The sequence below is a fragment of the Pollachius pollachius genome (assembly GCF_949987615.1).
Source record: "Pollachius pollachius genome assembly, chromosome: 3".
NCBI lineage: Eukaryota > Metazoa > Chordata > Actinopteri > Gadiformes > Gadidae > Pollachius > Pollachius pollachius.
The window spans coordinates 34,930,247-34,957,462 of record NC_136936.1 but is presented as its reverse complement, the minus strand read 5'-3'; the positions used below and the strand labels follow the sequence as shown (position 1 = coordinate 34,957,462).

The window sequence follows — 27,216 nt, the reverse complement described above, 5'->3', positions numbered from 1 at the left end:
TCAGTACTTAACTAATGTCCCACAATTTTAAAGAAAGAGTACTAAAAGTTATATTTGACAATATAAATAAATATGCATATATGCATATAAAAATGAATAGAAGCCACTCGTATATAGAAGAAAAAACAAACGAGGTTTTAAGTTTTATTTCAGAAATGATGATAAGACATATATTAATATCATCATTATTCAAAGAATTCTTTATCATATCAAAAATAATTATATATTGTTGTTGTTATTAGTAATAGATAGTACTATACTATAATAGTGGGCCCTATAGACTGTTATAGAGCCACTGCCGCGAGAATATATGCTATTTTAAACGGATAGACATGTGCGTGATGTAACAGGAAGCTGTGGGCTGACACCAGTGTGTCATCCCTCTCTCCCTCCCCAGCTCTTCAGTGCGCGGACAGAGCCGTCGCGTCCGCCTCGCAGCCTACCGCGTCGCCGTGTTGGATTGCCGTCCAACTTTTCCCGACCATCCGATCGGATTGGCTGGGCATAACACTCAGGTAAGGGAACGTTTACATGAGCTGATCCTACACGACGGTGCAGGGATGAGGACGTATAGGGATCTCTCCCTATTCCTTTCTATTCCTCTCCAGTGTAGGCTATTGCGGCGTGAATTCAGTGTAACTTTAAAAGATAGGAAACACATCTGCATTGATCACTTGGCGCTGCATGGTATTTGAATGCGTTAACTGTATGCCATTAGGATGGGGACGTACGTGCGTGTTAACGGGGATCCCCGAATAAAAACAACCTGGGAATTTGGGTTCAATGCATTCCATCGCTTATTACCTGTGCATGGTATTGGTATAAATGTGGTATGAATGTGCAGGCCTACTGTAGGCCTTCAGAGCGAGCCACTCCATGTGTGCATTCCAAAGCATTAGGTTTGAAATCGTGGATGTGTAGTTTAGATCGCCACTCAGACACTATTCGTTCGTTGTTCTTCGCGTACGACACGTTATGTTGTGTTTGTTGCATGTTCAACAATAGCGCCGCTAAATATACGGGATCCACATTTAATGAAGCTCGCGACATCCCCTAGAATAATATCAGATGTCATCACTGCATGTTTCATATAATGCACAAAATCGATTGATCGCTCACGCTCGAATCGATCATGACAATTGGACGGTGCCATATTTTAAAGAAGAACGACCATGTCAGAATGCTCATTTGGTCTCTTTTTGTTTGAAAATAAATACCATGGATCGAACCAGATTGAGTAAAAAAAAGTAATTTCGACAGCCAATAGTATTTGTAGACCATGTACATGGTTCGTTGACTAATCTGATGTAGAAAGGTGATATCTTTGGAAGAAGATGGCTGATGATGAGGATGAGGATGATGATGATGCTGATGTGATAATGATGCTATACTCATTTCCATATGGTACCTGTAACGTAGTGCGTTTAATTAGACCTGACACATTCAATACAAGCCCATCAAGTAGGCTTGTGTATATAGATTGGTCCTTCTACCACTGTCAGACATGGATTCTGTCCATAGATTTATTGCACCTTTGCTGATAGAACTACAAATCGATGATCTTGCCTTCTATATCCCATGATGAAAAGTGTCTTGAAAAAGCAATGGTGGTCACCAAAACCATCCAACATTGTTTTTCAGCTGTAGTGTTGGTCATTGCATTGTCTTTTTTGTATCAAAAGCCATGCCATCGGAAGTAGGGTTTTATGTCAATACGGCTGCCAGCTGGCACGATAGTGGCCCTTTGTGCGTGTGCGTGTTGTACCCCGATGTCCTACAGTACGACAACTGCAATAAACATCCAATGGATGTCCAATGGCTAAATCATACCGCGGGAACTTCATACTCAAATAGCAAAGTGGCTGTTTTAGTTCAACCAACAGGGGAAAACAATACTGGCATACCGCAAAGAAATGAGGTGCAGGTGGTCAACATCATAGTTAGGAGGCTGTAAGTCTTAATCCGAATGACTCTGGCTATGCTAACGTTTCTCTTAACCTATCCGTTTTGAGAATAAGAAAATATTAAGTATTGTGATGAATCCCCACCATATCATCCAGCAATATAGTCAATGATAATATAATGCTGTATCCCACTCAAAACCACACACACACACACACACACACACACACACACACACACACCCCTTAACCTACAGCCAAACCTAAAACCAAACCATCCAGTGTCACAGACACCCGACCTGAACCTACAGTCCCCCCTGCCCCTTCCCCCACCTGTGTCACCGGCAAGGTCTTTGTTATTTTTATTGTGCTAACTGGAAATGACTGACATGCACCTCAGTGTCCACTGGGAGAATGATGGCCATGCCGACGTTGTTAAGCAGCAGCTCATAACTCTTCCCGGCACCAACGGACAGAGGCGGAGCCAAAAGGGCCCTGTGTCATCCCCCCCCCCCCGAGTCCTACTCCATCTCCTTTATTTTACTGGTATTAACACTAGCAACCCCTCCCCCCGTTTATTGATCTCCCTTTTATTATTCTCCTGCCACGTTTGTTTTCTCTACGTGGGTTGCTGCTCTACACACACACACACACACACACACACACACACACACACACACACACATACACACACACAAACACACAAACAGAGACACACAAACACAGAGACACATGCACACACATAAAAAAACACCCTGCAGTAGACTTAAGTTCCAGGGAGTTGCAACCTTTTGTTGTCAAATGTTTATTGTCAGGATTCACGCGCTGCATGTCATGATGACCATGACATCATCCCAAATTGTTTTCCTGCTCGAGGTAGGGTAGGTGGTAGCGCGTTGGCGGGGTCTTATCATGGAGAATGTTCCAGTGGCGTGCAGGGTTTTGGAGTGTGGTTCCTAAGGGTGTTCGGTATTTCAGCCAGCTAAACAAAGTGTCCGTGACAGATAAAAGTTAACCAGATTCACTGGGAGGGAGGGGCACATACGTATACACGCACATGGATATGTGAGTGTGTGTGTGTGTGTGTGTATTCTTGCTTGTCTGGGTTTGGTCATGTGTGGGTGTGTGTGTGTGTTTGTGTACATTCGACCATAGGAATTTCCTACACTGTCAATGTATATATGCTTCTGTATCACGTTCATGACCCCTCACCCTAAACTCTCCCCTGCTTTAACATCGATCAGGTGTCCATACACACGCACACATGTCCAAGTTCTGATGCATGTCAACACACAAAGGGCACAAGGTCAACGGTTAAAGATTCTATAGCCGAAGCCTAACACAGTGCTCCTGTCTTTTTAACGCTTTCAAGCTGTTGTTTTCCTCTTCTTGTGTTTAGTTAATACACTCAAGTGACCTATCACAGTATTTAGAATATAACATTGTTTTGGGTTCTAGTGTACACACACTTTGCCACTCTGCTCAGAGACATAAATCAACCCGTGTGTATTAAAGATATGCTTACATAATATCTAATATTTAAGGTCAAATCTGGGTGCACCAATCATTTTGTTCGAGGTGGGGATCTGTTATTGGCAAACAAACTTGGCCAGCACTAGTTAACCATATAGGTAAATGTGTCTTTTAAAGGTCCCATGGCATGAAAATGTCACTTCATGAGGTTTTCTAACATGAATATGAGTTCCCCTAGCCTGCCTATGGTCCCCCAATGGCTAAAACTTGCGTTTGGTGTAAAACGAGCACTAGGTATCCTGCTCGCCTTTGAAAAAATGGAAGCTCAGGCGTGCTGATTTGGAGTGTGGCCCCATGTGTCGTCATAAGGGGCCAAGTTACCTCCTCTTTCTCTGCCTTGCCTGCCAAGAGAATTTGGCCCGACAATGAGCTACGACCGTGCGAGCGCCATATGTATGTGTATGTGATTACACACTGTAACACTAGTGTTGTACACTTCTTTGTTATTTGGATAACCGTTCTTCTGTTGGTGTTATGGCCATAACGTTATCTGACGTCTCTGGTATTCTACAACGAGACTGTAGTGGGGGTTTTCTCAGCCGTGGTTGAGAAAGAATTGGGGGAAAGGTACTTTGGCTTTGACTCCCTGAAGTACATGAACGACATGGAGGAGAAAGCGATTGTGGCCTGCGATTGTCTGCCGCCGGAGCCCCGCTGCCCGCTGCCGCGAGGCACCACCACCACAAAGCACCACCGCTGCGGGGCGGTGGTGCCTCAGCGCTGCCCGCTGCCGGCGGTGGTGCCTCGGTAGCGGGCAGCGCCGAGGCGGTGGTGCCTTGGCAGCGGGGCTCCGGCGGGAGACGATCACGGGCAACAATCCCTTTCCCCTCCATGTCGTGGTTCAGTGTGCTTCAGATTGATGTGGAAATGGAAGAACCAGAGACGTCGGAGAACCCAACGCAGTTGTTCGAGATTCATAATATCGTCTGGCGCACACAGCTTTTGGCCTATGATATAGATACCTATGTATAATATGATGTTATTTAGATATAGAGCTCCAGGACTCCCGCCGGAGGACCCGGAGTGTTCTAGAATATTTACAGAACACGGCTAAAAGCTGTGTGTGCGCCTCGCCATTGGGATAGAGACAATGAGCTACGACCGTGCGAGCGCCACATGTGTGTGTGAGTGTGTGTGTGTCTGTGTGTGTGTGTGTGTGTGTGAATAAACACACCGTAACTCAATTTTTGTACACTTCTTTGTTATTCGGATAACAGTTCTGCTGTTGGTGTTATGGCGCATAACACGTCGCGTCCTTTGATGTCTCTTGTATTTCCACAACGAGACTCGTTGTGGGGGTTATCTCAGCCATGGTTGAGAAGGAATTGGGGGAAAGGAACTTTGGCTTTGACTTCCTGAAGTAGGCTACATGAACCGCTAAATGAAGGAGAAAGGGATTGACGCCCGAGATTCTCTCCCGCCCCGCTGCCTGCTGCCCGACGCCGCGAGGCACAAACGCCGAGAGGCACGCTGCCCGCTTCCGAGGCGTTGGTGCCTAGACAGCGGGGCTCGGGCGGGAGACAATCGCGGGCAACAATCCCTTTGTACCGAACCGTCACGGTAAAGGCACTTCTGGGTGGTTACAGAGGTGGACCGCGGTGCGTAAATGTGGCGTACATAGCGTTAATATGGCGAATGTAAAGGCTTGCTTAGCAATGCGGAATTTAGACTTGAAGTCGGAGTTCCCCCCGGACTGTTTAGCCAAACTATACTACTCCAACTCCGTATCCAACTCAACAATTTACAAAATTAAATAAGGTTCAAGAAACAAACCCTTGATAAATACCCTGACCACATTGAACTAAATACTGCATGGGTCAATTCATAGAAGTCATAGGCTCACACACACACACACACACACACACACACACACACACACACACAAACACACACACACACGCACACACACAGAGGGTCTCACGGAAATATTCCTCCTCAGAGGTCACACGGAGGACCCCCAGGGATATTCTTTGGCATCTTGAGGGCCGTTTTAAAACAGCATTGAATTTGACCTCACTCCCCCCACCCGGGGTTATTTTGGAGACGTAGATTCCAGTAGGGACCTACTCCTGCGGTTTCAGGATGTCCCAGATGTACACATATTCAGGGTTTGGGTTAAACAAATATGAGGACATAAATATATGTCCCGCAAAGCCTTTTGAGACTAACTGATTAATGCTATACTAATAAAATGTACTTGACTGGACTTGAGACGCATGTCAAAGATGTGTCTTTATATATATTATTTGGTAAATAGGTTTAAGATCTTGCATACAATGTACTTTATTCAGCGAAATTCTTTGTTACTTGGGATTGGTGAAGAAGCAGTATCATATGATCTTATTAAATGTAAATATGTATGCTAAGCTTTTGTCAAACTACAAACACTGACATTAGGTATGCAATTCTGAAAGAAATAAAAATTGTGAATTTGAGTTCAATACAGTATTTGATCAGTCCCATCCTGTAAGACACCCACTAAATCGTAGCATGGTCATGTAGATGCAGTATGTGAGGTTAGATGTTTTAATTACGGTTTTCCTTTTTTTACCATCTCTTCACATACATCAAAGCCGGGGGTCGTTGCGACATAGGGCTTCTTCTTACAACCATGTTTTTATTTAATCTCATCGCTAAATAATTCAGAGGAAAGTGACAGAGATGGAGGTTTGACGTATGGAAGAGGAGCAGCAAAGCGGCCTGCAGATGAAAGTTAACGTGTCGTTGGGGGCATACATTTTCCATGGTTTACTGAACAAAAATGTCCCTCAATGTTAATTTTATAAGTTGATCATACCAACCAGTTGCTACAGTCCACTGGGTGGGTTTTTAGGGTGATCTATCAATCTGCTATCTGGGGGGACCCTCCCACTTTTGATTTCACTAATAAAGTAGACTAAGGTAGAAAAGTCTTGTTATGACAAATCAGCATCATATCTGTTGGCAAAATAGGGGTCCTTTAAAAGGTTAAGAACAACAAATATGTTTCTGTTTTCTGGTCCCATTAGTTAAAGACACTTGCAACAGTCAAGCGATCCATCCAGCAGTCCTTGTCTCTGACATCTGGCTATGCATCCACATACCTTTCCTTGTGCTCATGGAGAAGAATAGACTATAAGACGCGATTTAAAGCTAAAGAGTGGAGAATGCATCCCTTACATCTGTGCCTTGTTGCTTTACTTTTTGTTCTATTGGAGCCCTGGGCAATTGTTTGCAATGGCATGTGGTCCTCTCTGGCTTCCTTCTAGGACAAAGAGATTTGTTCAGGTTGAAGTTGAACCACTAAAATGATACAGATTATTATCAAGAGTTATTACCGCCGGGATTCCATTAAAATATGCATGGTGCATGGAGAAAGGGTACCGCATGATGTATGCCCCTGAATCTATTGGGAAAGTTTGAGTGTGCTTTTGAAATGCCTTTTAAAATGCATGCATTTTAATGTTTTTTTGTGTGTTTGGACATCAAGGTTAACGAATGCATGTACACATCAAGCATGCTCGAGTGAAGGAAAGCTGTAAGGGGCTTCCTTTACATCTTCAGCATGGCTGCGCGTATGTTTGTTTACCAACACACATACTTACACAAAAATAGTCACATTTCCTTTCCCCCACTGAATGAAGTTCTGACTATAAATCATGTCTTGTGTCGCTTCAACAGTGCGCCGGAATGGGATGGGTGGGTGGGGGTGGTGGGGGTTGCAGGATAAATTTAACCACCACATGGGGTAAAGAAAATACACCGGGTTATCTCCGCGTGTACATTTTCCACGCATGGAGTTCGGGTCACATGTGCGGTATGGTTGGCGTGTAGCGTTGAGGAGTGGCGTGCTGAAACTTCACAAACACCCGGGGACACCTGTTTCACGTTGAAACTACCCCCAACCCCCTTTGCCACGGGCTGGAAAGGTAAAGGTCATGTATTCAGAGTAAACAGAGTGTACAGTACAGTGTCAATACTGGAGCACTAAATCTAATCGTTAGTAGTCGTCTAGTCGTGTATCGGTTCTGCGTGCTAAAAAACGAAAGGTTGAAGATGGGGTTTGTTGTTTATCTGATTACAATTGCTGCGTGTGTTTGTGTTTGTGTGTGTCAACTATTTCCCTATGTAAGTTAAAATTTAGTCCAAGAAGTGTCCAATTGAGGAACACACTGAAAATCGGAGTAACTGCAAAACAATATATATGAAAGTAAAGCTCGGGAAAAATAACAGCTTGACAAATTGAAAAGTAGCTAGTGGTGTGTGAGTGTGTTTGTGTGTCCCTGCCAATGAATGGCTGTACTTGAATAATGAATTGGCTCAACCAGACAAAACAGAGTCTGAGTGAGAGAACACAGACATTTGAGTGACCTCGCCGATGTGCCCTGTTTGTATTCAGATGAGTTTCGGGAACTTTCAGATAATTAAGGACATTCATCGTGGTTGTCAAAACTTAAACATCATGTTCTCATGGATTCAATGCAAAGATTATTTGGCATCAACTCACAGTTGAGGTTTTTGTGCTATTTAGGGTTAGGGTTAGGGTTAGGAATGTAAATGGCAAGTTTCTACAAACATTACTTTCAACATGATTTGGACTTCCAACTAATGCGCCAATATATGGCGTCATAATGAAATACATTACTACCTTTCATTATTTACGTATTGAGAAGCTGCTTATACCCAAGCTAACCCAAGCAACTGATTTCAGTAGCAATTAGGGAGCAGGTAAATGCAAGGAGGTCCATCTATCTCATGGATGCCTACATGATAAGCTGTGGACATTGGGGGGGTTAAACCAAATACCTTTCGTCTCAGAGAAGAGAACACCCTCTCCTACACCATCATTCCATCAGAAGCTGTTCACCTGTGTGGCTTCATACACAATGTCTTTTCTCACTACATTATCCTCAATCTGCCCGGGCACGCTAGTATAGTTCGGTTACGTTGTGGGTTCCATTACATTACCTGCAGGCATTCTTCAGCAAGAGGCCCTCACTCTTAACTGCTCCTTAATGACAGGTATCTGAATTCACAGTAAGTCCATATTCCCTATCTGCTATATATTGAAATAGTAACAGAAAATTAACCAATTGCCATTATATTTTGTCTCAACCTCAGGTCCTCAATCTTTCTTTATCCAAGCCATTGGTCATTAGTTATTGGGTGCCGTTTTCAATCCAAGTCTATATTAGGATTTTGCTGGAGAATTGACAATGATTGCCATTGTGGTGATTGGGCAGATTTAAAGCCACATAGTCTACCGTGGATCCCATGATTGGCAGATGATTGGCATGCCCTGTCATTAGAGCAGAAAGCCTGTTGTCGGTTTGAAAGCCATTCAAATGCTTGGAGGAACATGTAGGACCACTTGCCAAGGTGCCTTGTGTGGGCAGGAGGAGGTTTCCAGTGCACCAATGGATCTATTACAGGGATATGGCAGTCGATAAAATGTAAACTGGGGCTCTGGCAAAGGACGACAAGCAGCTGTAGAAGGCCAAGCCATTTCTCAGGCAAACCTTTCGGTGTTTGCAGATGTAACGTGTGACGTAGGCTCTTGTGTAAAGTGTTCATGACTAACGGGGAGAGAGGCAGGCCACCCACTCTTGAAAATGGTGAGTGCTTGGATTGCGTTGACCCCGATAGATCTGTGATCGCGTCTAGTGGATCAATGGAGGGCCTCCCTCTTTAAAATACAGAGCGCTGGCATTTATAGAACACAGAATAAACATACTTGTACAGAAATAATTACCATCCTTCTACCTCCCCAATTTTTTCCTCCTTACTGGATTATTTGCGGGTATATTTGTTTTCTGATGTTGTTTGATAATGTTCACCATTGTCCATTCCCATTAAGCAGTTATTCGAATTAGTAACAGTCATATTTGTTTCATTAAAGTCGAGAAAGATGAAGACATAATAGTTTTCAGCAAATGCTTTTTATTCTTTGGTTTTTAATGAAGACAAGATATATCCTCTGTCTCAGTTCACACAAATGCCCAAAATATGAATACAGACAAATAAGTAGAGAACAATAGCAAGAATCATTATGTTATTTGTCTGTGGAGAATGAGGGAAAACATGCATTTTTGTGTATAATTCAGATGGAGAGAGTGAGAGAGTGAATGTGAAGCAGAGAGAGAGAGAGAGAGAGAGAGAGAGAGAGAGAGAGAGAGAATGTGAAGCAGAGAGAGAGAGAGGGAGAGAGAGAAAGAGAGAGGGAGAGAGAGAAAGAGAGAGAAGACAGCTCTATGTTTCCAATTTACACATGTATTTAATTTCGTACAAACCCATTTCCAGCCAGCTCTGCGTCTCCTCCTTCTCCAAATCCTCTCCCTTGTGTCAGCGCATTTGTTGATTTGGAGCAGCTTTGAGCAGGCTTGTGGCCAGATAGAGATGGGTTGACGTCGGGCATTTTTAACCACTTCTGAAGCTGTTTAAATATTGATCGGTTTTCTTGTCAGTCCATTGTAGGGCTCAAAGATGAAAGTTCCAAAGTTGTATTCGTGTATGTGTGTGTGTGTGTGTGTGTGCGTGTGTGTGTGTGTGTGTGTGCGTGTGCGTGTGTGTGCGTGTGTGTGTGAGATGGGCATACATTTTCTCATTAACAATAGTTGCCGTGTATTATGCTTTCTGTGGATTAGAAAAACAGCGGTTCATGTTTGGTGTGCCTCAAACCTTTCCCCTTTGTCACAATTGCAAATTTGTAAAGCAAACTCCTCCTTGGGGATTTGTCTCCAATTTATTTCTATGTCATTAGCATCTACAGCACAATCCATGCTCCTCGGCCATGCTCGTTCGAAAGCGCTTTGGCATTCCAATCTAATTAGGGGCCATCCCCACCCCCCTTCCCCCACCCTCCCTCAGCCATCACGGATGGATGGGCTTTGAACTCATGTCCTACCCAAAGTGCACTCTCATGTTAATGTCTGATTTAAACATCACCAGGGGGACTGAAGGGGGAAGCATGGGGTTCTGTGTGTGTAGCCTGTATGTCGGGTATTTTGTATTGTCCATTAGTTTACATGAATCCCAATAGGAAACTGGATTTGTAATAATGTGGCCGCTGGGAATGTGTTTTGTTCTGTTTACCTTTGATGATATAACATCCGTATAAACAAAAACGGTTTTCTTCTTCTTCTTTTTCCTTGAAACAAGAAAATTGCCTCATTCAAGCTATTGCGTGTGAGCATAACATGCCATCATAAACTCACCACTCAGACCAAGGTTGGGGCACATGCTTCTAAATTGGACCAAATATGGTACTACAGTCCTGACCATGATTATTTGTAATCCCATAACAATGCTTCTGTAAATTGTTCTGAATCATGTGCAAGGTAAGGTTATTACAATTAATTGGAGGGCATCCTCATATATATATGTATCCCTATCTTGACATATATATATATATATATATATATATATATATATATATATTATTATTATTATTTTTTTTTTTTTGTTATTCCTAAAACATATCTACATCTTCATAAACCATATCCAGCTTGTACTGTGCGTCCACGATACAGTGGTGAATCCTAGGCTGCCTTGCATCAGTCAAGAAGACTATCACTTAAGGCTTTTTCTCCAAAGCAGCCATCATCAGCCATCATTTAGATACTCGGATTGGATGTTATATTTGGAAACAACATTGTATTGAAGAGGATCCTTGAGTATAATAAGAAGGAGGATCCTTGAGAATAATATTGTTAATGAATTGTTATTATCTATTATTTAGATTCATATCCTGATTATCCAACTCGGACATGACCCATTGCAACATGGATGTGATTGGATGGTTGTGGATCCTGGTCCTTGTCCTCTGCACACAGAATGAGGTGAGTTTCATTTGCAATGTGAAACTGTACTATGTTAATAAAAGCATGCAGTGACATTAAAAACCAACCTGGAGGGGACACATCTGGCCAGTGTTGTTTTCTCTCTCATTGAACCAGGGTCATATTTTCTATCTAGATTGTATGTAAATCAGTGTGTGAAGGCCCCTTCCTGTGGGCTAAATTAGGATACTCTTCCCATCCTGTTTTATTAGAACCCTGTGGGATAACAGGGAGAAAGAGCTGGGTAAAAATAGGGTTCCCCGCCAAAGTTTTTCCAACGTAAATCCATAGAGGGTTGGGATTTGTTAAATCGAAAGGATCCAGAGATATTTTTGGTAAGAAATAAATCGTATGGATCATGTTGATACCAAGACCAGCATTATGTTTTGTATAGTCGATCCTGCATAATGGAATGGATGTTGAGAGTGTGTTCTGCAGTGGAATATTTGTGGATTGAAAAAAATAATAGTATATATATATGTCAGGGATAATGTATAAAAAGCCGGTCATTATCGGGAAAATACGCCCTGACAGGGCGAAGCGGAAGTGTCTTGCTTCGCCCTAAAGGGGCTTATTTTCGATAATGACCGGCAACGTTCTATACATTATCGCTTATTACATGGCTACTTGCCAAAAGGAAAAAAGAACTTCACACCGTGTGTCTTTTTACAATTTATTTGTCAACAGCATTCGTAGTGTTGATCAGCAGAGAAATAGTCCGCCAAAGACGTTGGCGTCGCTTAGCAACCGAGTACGCTGGGGTTGATAAGTTACCAGACTTCTTGCTGAGTGATACGAAAGACGGCAAAAAGTCCACTTTTCTTGACAGCGGTCAATTATACTTAGCAACGGTGAATTATCAAATATAATTCACCAATTATAATTCACCGGCGGAAGTTGTGAGGGGTCCATGCAAGTGAACGGAGCGTTCCACAACATTGAGAAGATCCGTGTAATAAATATCGATATTATATATAGATTCAGATATAAGTTCAATGAAGATTGACAATCAATCTTTTAACTGAAATGAAAGAAAGTGAAATAACATGTAGTATAACATGGTCTTTATGTACAACAAAAGTAGAATATATTAGTATTTCATTAATATCATTGACGAACTCTAGGAGAAAATAAGTGGTCTGGGTAAGCAGGAATGCTCACTTAGAGGTATGCTTAACGGCTAAACGTAAGTGGGTAAATGTTGATGCAAGGTTGACGTCATTGGTCTGCCATGGCTGCAGGTGTTTGTGAAGGCGAGTCTGGAGGTGAATGAGACCCAGCAACAACCGTATCCCGCCAACGTGTACCATGACCTGGGGGTCACCAGGAACAAGATAGTCACCGCACAGTTTGAGTGCTATCAAAAGATTATGAAGGACAACAACCCCAAAGGCCCAGGTAACAAGTTAGCATAACATTGCATGAGAAATAGAATGACATGGCAAAGCATAACATATGATGGCACATGATATAGCATAGCATGACATACTATAGCATGATATAGGATAGAGGCAAAATGCATGCACACAATTTTTAAGGGGATTAAAGTTTGTTTGCTGGCTTTACAATAAAAAATGATTGCATTAAATTACACAGAATTATAGCATCTGCGATTCTGATTAAAATGATTTGGAGTGAAAAGTTACACCAGCTGGGTGGCACAGTACTGTTTATAAATACATCTTAAACCCTAATTAGTATAACTTAAGTTTCTCCCAGGGAGAAATTTCATGCACTCTTTCACAAAAATGTATTATGCTTTTCTGCCATCCCTCGTCAATCTCCTTGAGAGATGAATGAGTCAAATCCGAGCTGATGCTTCCATTTACCAGGGTTATTTCGTGATCACAGCGGTGCGTGAAGCCACTCCTCTGGTATTTTGGCCCCCCAGGTTCTGAGTCCATGTGTAACCGCACCTGGGACGGGTGGCTCTGTTGGGAGGACACGGTTGCAGGCTACACCTCAGAGCAGAGCTGCCCCGACTACTTCCAGGACTTTGATCCTTCAGGTGAGGTGCTGTTGCTATTGGATTACCATGATCGCATTGCAGACACGCTACACCGGCGGTATGGAAAAGAACGCTGTTTTCCTCTCAAAGGTTTTTTGGTCCATAGAAGGGCTTTACCAATGTTTTTTGTATCATTGTCATTCCCTCCTGAAACAGCTACTTCCTTCAGTCAAATTATTTCATCGCTCCACTTGCCACAAATGTGTTAGATTACATGGAAATACAGGTGGTAACTTTACAGAAATGTAAAGTTACCACCTGTACCCGTTCAGAACAGGGTACTATAGAACACTATACACTTATCCCCTTTATAGAATTATTCTGGAAAAAGTAATACACGCCTTCATTACATCACGGCTGGATACTGCAACTCCCTTTACCTAGGACTCCTTCACTGACTCCTCTCTTGCCTTCAGCTGGTCCAGAACTCCGCAGCAAGGCTGCTGACTGGATCCAGAAAGCGGGATCATATAACCCCCATCCTAGCTTCCCTCCAATGGTTGCCCATCCAGTACAGAATTCATTCTAAAACCCTACTTATGGTTTTTAAAGCCCTAAATGGCCTGGCCCCGCCCTATATCACAGAGCTCATCCACCGCCACTCAGCTCCCAGGTCCCTTAGATCATGTAGTATGGGTCTCATGCACGTTCCACGCACTAGATTAAAAAAGAGAGGCGACAGGGCTTTTGCTGTGGCTGCCCCCCGCCTTTGGAACAAACTGCCACCTTCAATTAGAGACGCTCCTTCCGTCACCATTTTTAAATCTAGGCTCAAAACACACCTCTTCTCCCTGGCCTTTCCTCCCCTGTTGTGATATGTTGTTTATTTTTATGTTTTTCATGTACTGTCTATGTATGTGTTATGTGTTATTTTATATGCCTTTTTGCACAGCTATACTTTTTGCACTTTGGCCAGTGAAACTGTTTTTAAATGTGCCTTATAAATTTTTTACATTTTACTTACTTACTTACTTACTTTATAGAGTCCAGCTCAGTTTTGGGTGGTGGAAAATGCCGGCTTATTGTGTACAGAAGACCACAACAGAGAAAAAACCTGGCACACATTTCTCCAGCGTAGTGTTGACATGGCCTCAGGCTGCTATACATGAGTGAAACCAGTAGTTCCCTACGACAGGGAAGATGTTTCAATTGACAACACGGCCACAACAACAACACAATCACCCCACATGTTTTTGATATAGTTTCAAGGCCAAACGCTTTCTGTTTATCGTTTACTTTTGTTCATTGATTGCTCACAGATTAGGTAATGTGGTAGATAAGAAATGTGAAGCTAAATGCATAGGTAAAATCATAATCTTAGTCTCTCAGCAGCTTTTTGAAAACACTGTTTTTATAAATGTTTTTCTGTTCAATTTTCTGTTTTCTTAATTTGTTTTGGTTGTTGTTTTCTGAGTATAGTAGTACTCGTTTGTAAATACTTTAAATCCAAAAAGCGAAAAATACATTAAAATGATTGGCCCATATGGTAATATATCAAATAAGTAAAGACCAAATGCGCCTTTGGTGACATTTACACATATACAGTATATGTCACACATATATAAATCCTGAAGCAAAAAACACAAATGGTGGCAGTAAGCACGTGATGAGTCTAAAATATTCCTAAATGTGCATTTTCCTTTGACGTGCAGAAATGGTGGTGAAGATCTGCACTGAGAGTGGCAGTTGGTTCCTCCATCCCGAGAGCAACAGGACGTGGACGAACTACACCCTCTGCAACGCACACACTAACGAAGGACGGATGGTAGGTCTATTGGGTACTGGATATGATGTTCAATTCCTGCCGACAGGAACTGGGGGGACCTCGATCACATATGGCTGCAGCCTACCTGTTGGCATCCTCTAGCAAGATGCCCCGAACCACTACTTGTGGTTAGGGGCCTTAATTGTACCTTAATTACATGTATATTTGAAAGCAAGTCCTATAAAGGCACCAGATAGAGAGCACAGCACAGTTTGGGTCAATGTGATATATGACTATTGTTTTTTATTGGAGACAGTCACAGGTTAAACATATAACAGTTAGTTAAAGGACTAGCATCATCAACTGTGTTACTGTTTCCAAAATGCAGGTTTTTTTATCTGGATTTTCTGTTAAAGGTGACATATTATACCACCAGGTGTGAGTGTGATTAACCTTACAAGCCGTTTCAAAAATCTGCCCCATATGACATCACTAGTGGGCGTGTCCACCTAGATCAGTGCTGGATAGATGAGCAACGTTCACTTCAGTCCACTGGGTAGGCTGGTAGACTGATCTATCCAGCACCGATCTAGGTGGACACGCCCACTAGTGATGTCATATGGGGCAGATTTTCAAAACGGCTTGTAAGGCTAATCACACTCACACCTGGTGGTATAATATGTCCCCTTTAAAGCAAAAAAACATATTTTCAGGAAAAAGAAAATGACCCTAACAATTGAAGGTTAAGGCTTCTGAATTCTGCTGAAGAGATAACGCATATTGCTGGTCATATGAAGTAATACTCGAGAGAGAGACGTTATTGACAAAATGGAACTTTACTTTTGCCTCCAGACTGCAATGAATCTTTTGTACTTGGCGTTCATTGGACATGGGCTGTCGGTGACCTCCCTGATAATCTCACTTGGAATATTCTTCTATTTCAAGTATGTCCGAAAAAAGGCACAGTTTCATACACTTGACACTCGACAAAGCTTTGCTTACTTCTCAGACTGGTTTCACAAAAAGTGCATGCTTTATTATAAAATCTTAGTCACTGGTTTGTAATACAAACAACTCAACACCTTCTGCAATTTTATATATGTGTTATTTGTTGTAATGTACATATTAAAACGTCTATATGCAGTTACACCTGAACACCTAAGGAGTGTTTAGTTTGACAGGTGCGCCATATGATAAACAAATGACAAACAGTGTTTTTTTATTTATTTGATTTTATTTATATAATATGTTTAGGAGAAGCATACTTCAACTGTTTTCTCCCATCATTGCAGGAGTTTGAGCTGCCAAAGGATCACTCTCCACAAAAACCTGTTTTTCTCCTTCGTTCTGAATTCTATTATCACCATCATCTCGTTGACGGCTGTAGCAAACAACCAGGAATTGGTGCAGAGAAATCCAGTGAGTACTTGGAGAATATACCCCCGAAAAAACAAGCTACAACTCCAACAGTGGTTACTGTATGATCGCAACATTTGCTCATCAAGCTGGCACCAAATTCAAGGTTGTTAAATAAAAGTAAATGTCCTTTATTAAAGGAGTATTTCCCCTGTGGAGACATGAATCTGTATTGAAAGTGGGTCATATATGTAGTCGAATTGTAACATAAATTTCTAATTTGGTGCCTTCTTGACCGAGAAAAGGCAGACAGTAACTTTTTGGCACTTGTGGATTGAAGACGACAACGCCCACAATGCCAATCAGCGTTCACTCCCTGAGGGACATAACATAACAGCCAATCAGCATTCACTCCCTGCAATCCAGAGTATGGCAGCAGCATGGAGGAGAAGTGATTGTTGCCGCTTGCGGACTCCCGGAGCGCTATATCTAAATAATATAATATTCGAACGGTATAAGATTTATTGTCAAAAAGCATTGGTACCACAGAGAAATAATCTACCAAACACAAATTTCCTTACTTTTTGTGCTAAGTTTAGATACCTATATATTATATAATATTATATTATTTAGATATAGAGCTCCGGGATAAACCGGGAGTCCGCAAAAGTTTATATAATATATAATGTCACGGCCAAAAGCTGTGTGCGCCTCCGGATGACATTATGAATTAAAGACTGCGTTGGGTTCTCGGAAGTCTCTGGTACTTCAACAAGAAGTAAAGACTCATGGGGTTATCTCGGCCAGAGTCCTGCATGGGTTCGGGGACCCGACGGGTGACCCGCACAATTTGGAGGAAACGGGTGAAAAATAATGTAGGCCTACTGTGTCGGAGACGGGTGCGGGTCGGGTCGGACGCCTGAACAGTGCGGGTTGGTCACGGGTTTTGCGATTGCGAGCGATATTTCTCCTGTGCTGGATGATTCAGGAGCGGAGGAGTCAACTAAAAACATTGCTTCATTGCTTCTTCAGCGCTCTTGTGCTCTACCGGTCACACCGGTCACACGGTAACGTCAAAATCCATACCGTAGCCCAAATTCATGCAGTGTACTCGCTATACCGTTTATACCATACGCCCACCCCCCCCTTACACTTTAAATTACGCAAGAATCGTCATTTTGCGTTATTTAAAGCAGGAAGTGTTAGAGTTAGATTCGGATCTCTCCCGTGTCAGGGGAACATGAGGAAATGATGCAAGACCATTCAAAAATATGATATGGGTTTCTAACGATACAAAGCTTAATGCAAATGGGTGAGGTGAAGTGTCCCTTTAAATACTAACTTATTAAAGGAAAAACAGCTTTGATTAATCACCTATTCATAGCTGCTCTGCAATCCTCCGTCTGCAGTGCAGTTGGTTTTTGCAAACTAGCTTGCTTGCAGATTCATTCCCAGCCTCACTTGCAAGTCACGTTGGATAAAACTGTCTGCTAAATGACTTCCTGTGAATGTACCTATATCCGTTCCTCTTGCCGTCCACAGACCAGTTGCAAGGTGTCCCAGTTCGTACTCCTGTACCTGTTTGGCTGTAACTACTTCTGGATGCTGTGTGAGGGAATATACCTGCACACGTTGATCGTGGTGGCCGTGTTTGCTGAAAAACAGCACCTGATGTGGTACTATCTCTTAGGATGGGGTAGGTCATCACCATAAACTACCGTTCAAATAATATGGCATTTCTTCTTGAGGGGCCCCCTTTTTACCACCAAGTTTGATGTTGTTCTACCATTGCAGGACATTTATAAAATCTACCCCTAAGTGACATTACACGTGGACTCCCTCTTCCACCCAGATCTATGATCGATAGATCAACCTACAATAGTACAGGCAACTGGGTAGGCAGATCTATCTATCCATCATGCATCCGGGCTGACGCTCCAATGTGTAATGTCAATATAGGGTAGAATTTGAATTGGCCTGTAATGGCTGATCAACACTTTGTCACACCTGGTGCTTAAATAGAGCCCCTTTCATTAAGAATACGTTTTGGCTAATTGTAATATATAATATATCTCACAATAAACAAAACCAAATCATCATATAAGAATTGTTTTGTACAGTAATTAGCATATTAGCTTTACTTATTAACAGAGTAACGGATGATTGAGTGGATAAGAACTAGTTTTAACAGCATATGTGTGGACACACGTATATTTTCAGGCTTCCCGCTCATTCCAGCTTGTATACACGCCGTGGCTCGTAGCTACTACTACAATGACAAGTAAGTGATTCAATCATTTCATAGCTATTCATGGCTATTATGATGATTCGAATCCCCCATCCTATCGTCTTCCTCTCTCTGTTCTCCTTCCTTTCTTCAATAATTTATGTAAAAAAAACGACCAGAAACCCTCTGGTACACACTTAGTCCTCCTTAATAAGCCATTAAACTGGATCAATAAGGCGTTGCCAGTCTTTCCCCCCTGGTACCTCACCAAATACATTGGGGGACCTGATCTATTATTGTGCAGGCGTGTGGAGGACATATGATGCCATTTATTCTCCTCCTCTCATTCCTCTTCCTCCTCTCCTGAAGCTGTTGGATCAGCGCCAACACCTCCCTCCTCTACATCATCCACGGACCCATCTGCGCTGCGCTCCTGGTAAAACACTTTCACCCTCTTTTGTCAATTCTTATTTTTCAAAATGTGTTTTGACCTTTTTTTCAGTCCTTTTACTTCCTGATACTTCGTCTGAGAAATAGGATTACCCAAGGTGTTTAGATATTCCCATTTTGGGTTAATAAAGTATTTTTTAGATGTTTTTTTACTATATGTATTTATATACGTTATATGTATGTATGTATGTATGTATGTATGTATGTATGTATGTATGTATGTATGTATAATTGTGTATGTATGTATATATTTATAAATATATATGTATGTGTGTGTATATATATATATATATATATATATATATATATATGTGTATGACACGTCGTTAGATCTGTAACAATAGCATATCTAATGCAGTAAAAAGCTTCAGTTGCTGTTGCTTAAGGTCCAATAGCTGATTGATCTCGATGTCTGTGAGGACTGTCATCTGGCTGTGGGTATGTTTATTGAAGTGGTCGTTGGTTTAATCAATGGCTTGGATCAGACCAACGGTCCCAAGTGCCCTTTGCATTCTAGAAAATCCCTAACTCAGCACAGCACTCTACAAGCCTCAGATATCCATCATTTTAAGATTCCCAGAGGATTCAGGTTGTTTCCGGTTGCTCTTAAAGTGTTATTTATCCTGCAGCTTGTATTCAAGCCTAATGCGTAGTGTTGACATTGGATGGCAACAGATACTTCTTTAAGTTATTGTTCAAACCTCCTGATAAGACGTCAGTGCCATTGATCGTTGAGTTAGGCATTGTGTGTTAATCTGAAGCCCATCCCCTCGTTCAGTTCTATCTGCCTCTTGTATCGGCTGGAGGAGATTCCTTATTAAGCCAGTTTCGCTTTAACAGATTGCTTTAGCTACTGCTAAGATGTGGAATATAAATCAATTTCCGTTTTTATGAATAGTATCGTATATTATTAATATCAATTGGGCAACAGTGCTTGCCTTTATGTTGAAAATGATCTGCTGTCTGATCTTCATATTGAAGAAACCGTATTCATATCATAACTGTTCTTACTGCTTTATATTCATAATTAATGAATAAATGTAACTATTGATTGCTTGAATCATCATTTAGCTAAATGAGGCAGGATAGTTGTTAATGGTGCTGGGTATGATCCCCCAATTTCCATCACTTCCAAGTCTGAGTCCTTTGTTGATCGACGCCAGATGTTTATATAATCTCTGTGTCTTTGTAATCACTGTTTGAGCAGTCATAAAAATGTGCTTTATCTCACATTCTACACAAATCCTGCTATATGAGGTCCATATAGAGGTGTAACGGTACACGTATTTGTACCGAACCGTCACGGTACAGGCACTTCGGTGAGTAAATGTGGCGTACATAGGGTTAATATGGCGATGTAAAGGCTTGTTTTGCGATGCGGAATTTAAAACTTGAAGTCGGAGTTCTACCTGGACCGTTTAGCCAAAGTATACTACTCCGACACCGTAACTACGGAGACCCCTCAGCAGCTCTCCGTCGGAATGTCGGATACGCAATGCAATTCGCTGCACAATCTATATTATATGTTGACTATAAACCATGTAACCAGTGTTGTAAATAAACTTCCAAAGCTTTTCAAATCTTATTTGCTGTTTTATTGGTCCTTAAGGTGCAAAGTAAACAATGTACAAAGTAAGGATAGGATAGGATAGTCGACGGATAGTTCAAAAATATTGGATGCGCACGTAAGATACGGAGAGGGTCTCCGACAGGCTCTCCGGCTATGGAGAGGGCTCTCCGTGTCTACGTACAGCACTTTAACATGCACACGCTAGGGATGGGCAACGATCGCCGAATAGTCGTAGTCACGTAGAATATCGAATAATGAATGTGACTATCGTTATTTATTACACGGCTCTTCTCAATGCTGTTGAACGCTCCGTTCACTTGCATGGGACTTCACAACTTCCGGTGGTGAATAATTGTTTGATAATTCACCGTTGCTAAGCTTATAATGACTGCTGTCAAGGAAAGTGGATTTTTCCTTTTTTTCTGTCGTATCACGCATGTAGTCCGGTAACTTATCAACCCCAGCGTCCTCGGTTGCTAAGCGACGTCAACGTCTTTGGCAGACTATTTCTCTGCTGATCAACACTACAAATGCTGGTAACAAATTGTAAAAAGACACACCGTGTGAGGTTAATTTTATGTGTCTGGTTCAAGCCCTCATGCATCAGTAAAATAATTAAATGAATAGCGATCTGTTTTCGGCACATGTAGGTCTATCTGCCTCGTTGAAATAATTTTGATGTTGAATGTTGATGGCGCAGTTGTTGAAATAAACAGAATGATTTCTTACAAATCATAAAAGCCTCTCCCTGTGTCATTGTATGTGTTTGTATCCGAGGTGCGTGCGTGGGGCGTTCTTGATTGACCCATTTTCGAATATTATTTGAATACTTCTCAGCGAATATTGAGTAGTATTTTTGCCAGAAATGCACATCCCTAGCACACGCATTTGAAAAGGCACCATCCAGGTGTTACTATCACCGTTGCTGTGGAAAAAAAAACAAGCTGTGCAAACCCAGCTCACGACACTATTTCAACAACCCCTGTCTGGGAATTCAGAAATGCAAATGCCATAACCAAGTTTATTGGTGTTTTCATTGCTGCTGATCTACGGCCATTCTCCGTTGTTGACAAACAAGCATTTTATTTAAAATTTCCCCTTAACTATGAACCGTACCGTGACTTAAAAACCACATTCCAAATATTTACGGATAGCAGATACGGAAGTCATACTCAAATTGTGTTGTTGGCCAATTAAGGACAGCTGTGTATTCGGGAGCTTGTGGAAAAATATGTTCTATTTTGATTGAGCATCCTGCGCCTGTGGCGATAAAAGCCAAGTAGTGCTCGGTTTTGGATGCAAAACTTCCATTTTGTTTTGAACGCACCACTTTCAATTCAGTTTTAGTTTGTAATAAAAAACAAAGAATATTACACTTATACTGTGTTCCTCTCTAGGTGAACCTCTTCTTCCTGCTCAACATCGTGCGGGTGCTCATCACCAAGCTGAAGGTGACCCACCAGGCAGAGTCCAGTCTGTACATGAAGGCAGTGAGGGCCACCCTGATCCTCATCCCCCTCCTCGGCATCCAATTTGTCCTGCTGCCCTACAAGCCCGCGGGACGGGTCTCCTCTGAGATCTACGACTACATCATGCACATCCTTATGCACTACCAGGTAAACGTCTGGTATTGAGTTGTGGACCTGGACACCACAATCTGGGGATTTCTAGGGGGGTTTAAGTTGAAATACCGAAAGGGCAGGAGAGGGTAGTGGTAAGTGGTTACACCTTTGCATCTCCAGATGGTTCTGGGTTTTAATACTGCAGTCCACTTGTCTACTTGTATGCCACTTTCCGTGAAATACCTTAACCCCTACCTGCTCAATTATCACATGTATCGGAATTCCCTGTAAGTAATTTTGGATGAAAGTGTCTGTTTATTGGTGAATTACACTTTTGTCATGGTGGAATTTGTTTAGGTGAGGTATTAAAAAGTTGTTCATACAGTTCAACCACATTAAATAAGCAAAGAAATACATTGTGCACACATTCACAAACACAGTATATAGTCCCTGGAAAACAACTGGGCAAAGGAGCTCTTTGTGGCACCATCTGGTACTACATCAACTTCTACTATAACTACTACTAATGGTAATGAATATGATAGATAGTAGTCGTGGATTTATTTATTTATTCATATATTACCTTTTTTATGTCTTTTATACCAGGGTAACAAGTTTCTACAAAGCAGTTACTGATCTTGTTCTCGAGCTCGTCCCAATATGTTGGAGGCCGGCGGGTTTGTTTATGTTGAACCCTCGGCAGAGCGGAAGGCATTAAAACATTCCCAGCGTGTTCCTGCCAAATATCAGCTGAAAGATCTGTCCAAACACTGGTGGATCAGGCAGCATCTCTTGTGCAACAAGCTGGATCAGCTCAGAAAGAGTGTTTCCTATCATCACGCTGTTTATCAGTTCCCATTTTTGGTGTATAAATGCATATCTATTTGAGTATCTAAAATCAAGAAATTCTGCCCAGTAATTGACCCTACTTTACTTATTCAATTGTGTTCATTTTCAGGGCCTGCTGGTTGCCACAATTTTCTGCTTTTTCAATGGAGAAGTAAGTGTGTTTGTTCCTTCACTTCATAACAGAGATAAAGGAGGCATATCTCACTCTGACAGAAAGCCCCTATGGGAATACATGATGGAGGGTGGAATGCTTTTAGCTTTGAAAATAGGCCCATAGTTGCTTGCTTTGTGATTAATGAGAATTTACTCTGTTGGTGGTATTCCACAAAATGTAGTTGCTTGCTTATGTTTGTGTCCACTTGTCCACTTGGGTCACCTCAAGTAATCTTCGGTTTCACAAAAACCAGTTGATTTTGTGTTAAAAAAATGTCAACAGAATGCTATATAATGAAGATATAAAGTTGACATTTTTTTACAAGATACCCCAAAGATCCATGAGTAAAATAAAGTTATAAATCTTCCCAGGTTCATCAATGACCAGTATCTGTATTCACTGTAGCGCCTACGGACAAATATCTCAACAACACACATTCAACTGGAATGGAAGGCATCTTTTTTTTTTAACAAACTGCTGTCTTGGCAGGTGCAAGGGGTTCTACGGCGGCACTGGAACCAGTACCGCATCCAGTTTGGCAGCGGGCTGGGCTCCCACTCCGACGCCCTGCGGTCGGCCTCCTACACAGCCTCGTCCATCACCGAGGTGCAGGGCTGCTACAGCATCGACGGCAACTCCGAGCACATGAACGGAAAGGGATTCCACGACCTGGAGACGTCCATCTTGAAAGCCGATAATCTTTACTCTTGAACCAATGGGATCTTTCTTTTCAAAGGCCCCGAAGCAGCGGAGCCCTCAATGCCCCTCAGCTCCACCCCTCCGTTGAAGGCTCCTGGGCAGGTTGCTGCCTTTGGAGGTTACTGCTGCCACTGAATGGTCCTAAGGCCCCTGCACAGTCCTAGGGCCCCTGCACAGTCCTAGGGCCCCTGCACAGTTCTAGGGCTCCTGCACAGTTCTAGGGCCACTGAATGGTTCTAGGGCCCCTGCATGGTTCTAGGGCCACTGCATGGTTCTAGGGCCACTGCAAAGTCCTAGGGCCCCTGTACAGTCCTAGGCCCAATGCATGGTTCTAGGGTTGTGTGTGGTTGTAAGGCCTCTGCACAGTTCTAGGGCCACTGCATGGTTCTAGGCCCACTGCACAGTCTTAGGGCCACTGCACAGTCCTAGGGCCACTGCATGGTTCTAGGGTCACTGAATGGTTCTAGGACATTGCACAGTCCTAGAGCCACTGAATGGTTCTAGGGTCAATGCACAGTCTTAGGACCACTGCATGGTTCTAGGGCCACTGCATGGTTCTAGGGCCACTGCACGGCTCTAAGGTCATTGAGCAGTTCTAGGGCCACTGCACAGTTCTAGGTTCATTGGATGGTTACAGGGCAAATAACGGTTCCTAGGGCAATCAAATGGATCCTAGGGCCATTGCAGTCCCCTTTCCCCCACTAATTCCACACCCATAACTCAACACCTACAGACTTGACCGGTGTCGTACAAGATTTTCGGATAATGGACGACCATTGTGTTGAATAGTCGGAGATCCTCTCCCCCTTTTCACACTGATACTTCTGTCTTTATACTGTATGCTGTCTTTTTCTTTGCTGAGGTGATGAAGGTGATAAAGAAGAAGGAGAGCATAGACAACAAAACCATCTTTTTTTTATTTTACTTGCATAAGCATGTTGCCTGAGAACGTTCTAGTTTATCAGCACTGTGCAAACAAAACCCCTCTCATGATTCTGTGCACTGTGTAAACCTTGTTTCTTTGTTGTACTGCAGATTATGTTTTTCTGTGCCTTTTTTTTACCATGCACCGTAAGATCCAATTTTCCCACCAAATTGCCCAGTTCACATACCTCACCCAATATGTGCTCTTGGTTTTTGTTTCACGCATCAATACCAATCAGGTATTAATCTTGGTTACAATGTTAGTCTTCCTGTTGTATGAACTCTCATCACAAAAGGGGAAACATTTTCGTGAACTCATTTATACGTAGTTGGTAAACTGAAGGTTAAATCACCACTGAAGGACATTTCTTCAATTTGGAACTCTTTTGTTTTATTTGTTTTAAATTGATTAATGTATTGTGTATTAGCTTTGCCAAAAACATTTGTTGCTGCATTTTTTGTAAAAAGTACATGCACAAGCCAATGTACATATATATAGAGCTACCACGAAATAGCTACAACATTTCTATATTGCACAAATACCAAGCAGTAGTACACAAAGACTACTTCAATGCCTACATTCATTTTGGTAAATGCTTGCCATATGCAGACCTTAACGTATGCACACCTTCCTTTTAAATCTGGGTCTTATGTCTGGAAAAGCAAGACACTATGCTTATCGTGATGTCGGGCAGCATTCTGGCAACCCTAGACTTAGACTTGTTTCTGCTCATAATCGCTCGACTTGCACATATACTATCGGTGACTTCACAGTGCATAACATTCCAATGACCTATTTGTTTGTCAGTTTATCCTTTGATCAAGCAACACTCTTTATGGTCAATTACTACCAGTAGTCATAGTCATACCGACATTGGTATCAGAAACAATGGTGTTTTGCATGGTTTTATGGATGGTAGGACCTTTCAAGACTGTATGTCGAGTATCTGTTATGTCCATGGCTGCATTGTGTTAAGTATGCGTTTAATGGTTAAAGATGTAGAATTTATTTTATTATTTAGGTGAAACCTGGTCTTTAATCTTGGCACATATTTCCTCCAATTCTGCTATCATTTTCCCTGTGTGGAATTCTAATTGAAAACTATTTTTCTATTCAAAATGGATCTACATATGTTATTTATGACTCCAAATGTTGTAGGAAACAACAATTTGTTCATGCAGATTTATTATCTATAAATTAGCAAACAAGGTCATTGGGTCGTCTTTATATAATATCTAATAGGATCAGCATTGTTTAAATCATGAACCAATCATGAACTGATATGATTGTGTTTGCTGCAAAGATAAGTTTGGTTAGAGTTGGCTTGTATTTTGGAGAGGGGTTGGGGGGTTTGTTTCCAAGAAAGGGGGTGTACCGTTAATGGAACCTGGATTCACATGTTGTTTAGTTATGTCCAGTGTCGATCGTCCTTCTGCTGTTTTTTTCTATTTGACTGGCGTACAATTACTCTGTAGAGAGGGACTATGTATAGCAGTGTTTTAAACTGAATTGCACAATCACAGCAGTATCATACTAAAATGTTTCTGAAGCACTTACTGTTAGTATTAAATCATTTGCAGCAGCTTTGAGGATGGGGGAGGATTTTGTCTCATGACTTCTGTCCGTGTCCTCAGATTGCCTGAGACTGAACTCTGAACGTTAATTGAAAGAGTCATCCAACCTTTTCTCACATAAGCATTTCCCTCATGAAGGTCTTCTGGGTAACATTATCCTGACAGTTTTCCAGTTTGGTTTAGTGGCATGCTACGTTAAGCTTGACCCAGTCTTGTCTGATAGGATGTGTACTTTTGGTTTTGTTTGTTTGTTTTGTCTATTTATCAGTTCCCCCCCCCCCCGGACAGGGCCAGACCACATAAATGTGCTTTTGTTCTTATTAATGTTGTTGATGTTTTATTTTCTGCAGGACAGTTTTACCACATTACCCACTTACTCTTAACCATCATTCACTTATTTTATGAATTGCTACAAAGTCTTCATGAAACATTATTAGCCGCGTTTAGTGTACATTATAACCATTTAATAAGCACACGTTTCTTAATATAAACAAATTACCAAATGTAGTTCTATGTCAACCTTTACGTTGTGTGTTTATTTTCTTAGGCTATACTTATTTTAGATGGGTTTCCAGAGGTCTTATGAAGTCTTTATGAAGTCTCAAGTGTGGCTTTGGATTTATGGGATTCATGACAAATGCATTGAGGACGATGTCTGTAATATCTGATTTTACTCTACTGTATGTATCTTTGGTGTGTCGGAACACCACGTCTCCACACTACTGTCTGAATGTACATGGTGGTGTTGTATTATATGTTTCGAAAAAAATAAGCATATTTACATATTATGTATATTTTTTATTGTATTTTATTGAAACAGACAATGTTGCTATCTTGTGTTAATCTGATGAAACTAATACAGCATAGCAAAGCCTTAGCACCCAAA

The 27,216-nt window shown here is 41.8% G+C and overlaps 1 protein-coding gene across 1 annotated transcript; it reads left to right on the top strand.

Annotated features, from left to right (window-relative positions):
- The first annotated feature begins 411 nt into the window (after positions 1–411).
- On the top strand, positions 412–27,216 carry calcrla (calcitonin receptor-like a). The gene is made up of 13 exons (XM_079732602.1): positions 412–515; positions 11,152–11,251; positions 12,493–12,649; positions 13,143–13,259; positions 14,912–15,024; positions 15,817–15,908; positions 16,257–16,383; positions 17,863–18,016; positions 18,541–18,601; positions 18,917–18,983; positions 21,965–22,183; positions 23,088–23,129; positions 23,622–27,216. Exons 2-13 carry the CDS (start codon positions 11,180–11,182, stop codon positions 23,841–23,843), a joined length of 1,443 nt encoding a protein of 480 aa, XP_079588728.1. The 5' UTR covers positions 412–515; positions 11,152–11,179; the 3' UTR covers positions 23,844–27,216.

Bases quoted from the DNA above. Each gene is read 5' to 3' on its own strand.
- calcrla (XM_079732602.1), top strand. From the start codon at position 11,180: ATGACCCATTGCAACATGGATGTGATTGGATGGTTGTGGATCCTGGTC. The intron at 11,252-12,492 runs GTGAGTTTCATT...CCATGGCTGCAG, and splicing joins TCCTCTGCACACAGAATGAG to GTGTTTGTGAAGGCGAGTCT. The intron at 18,017-18,540 runs GTAGGTCATCAC...GTATATTTTCAG, and splicing joins GTACTATCTCTTAGGATGGG to GCTTCCCGCTCATTCCAGCT.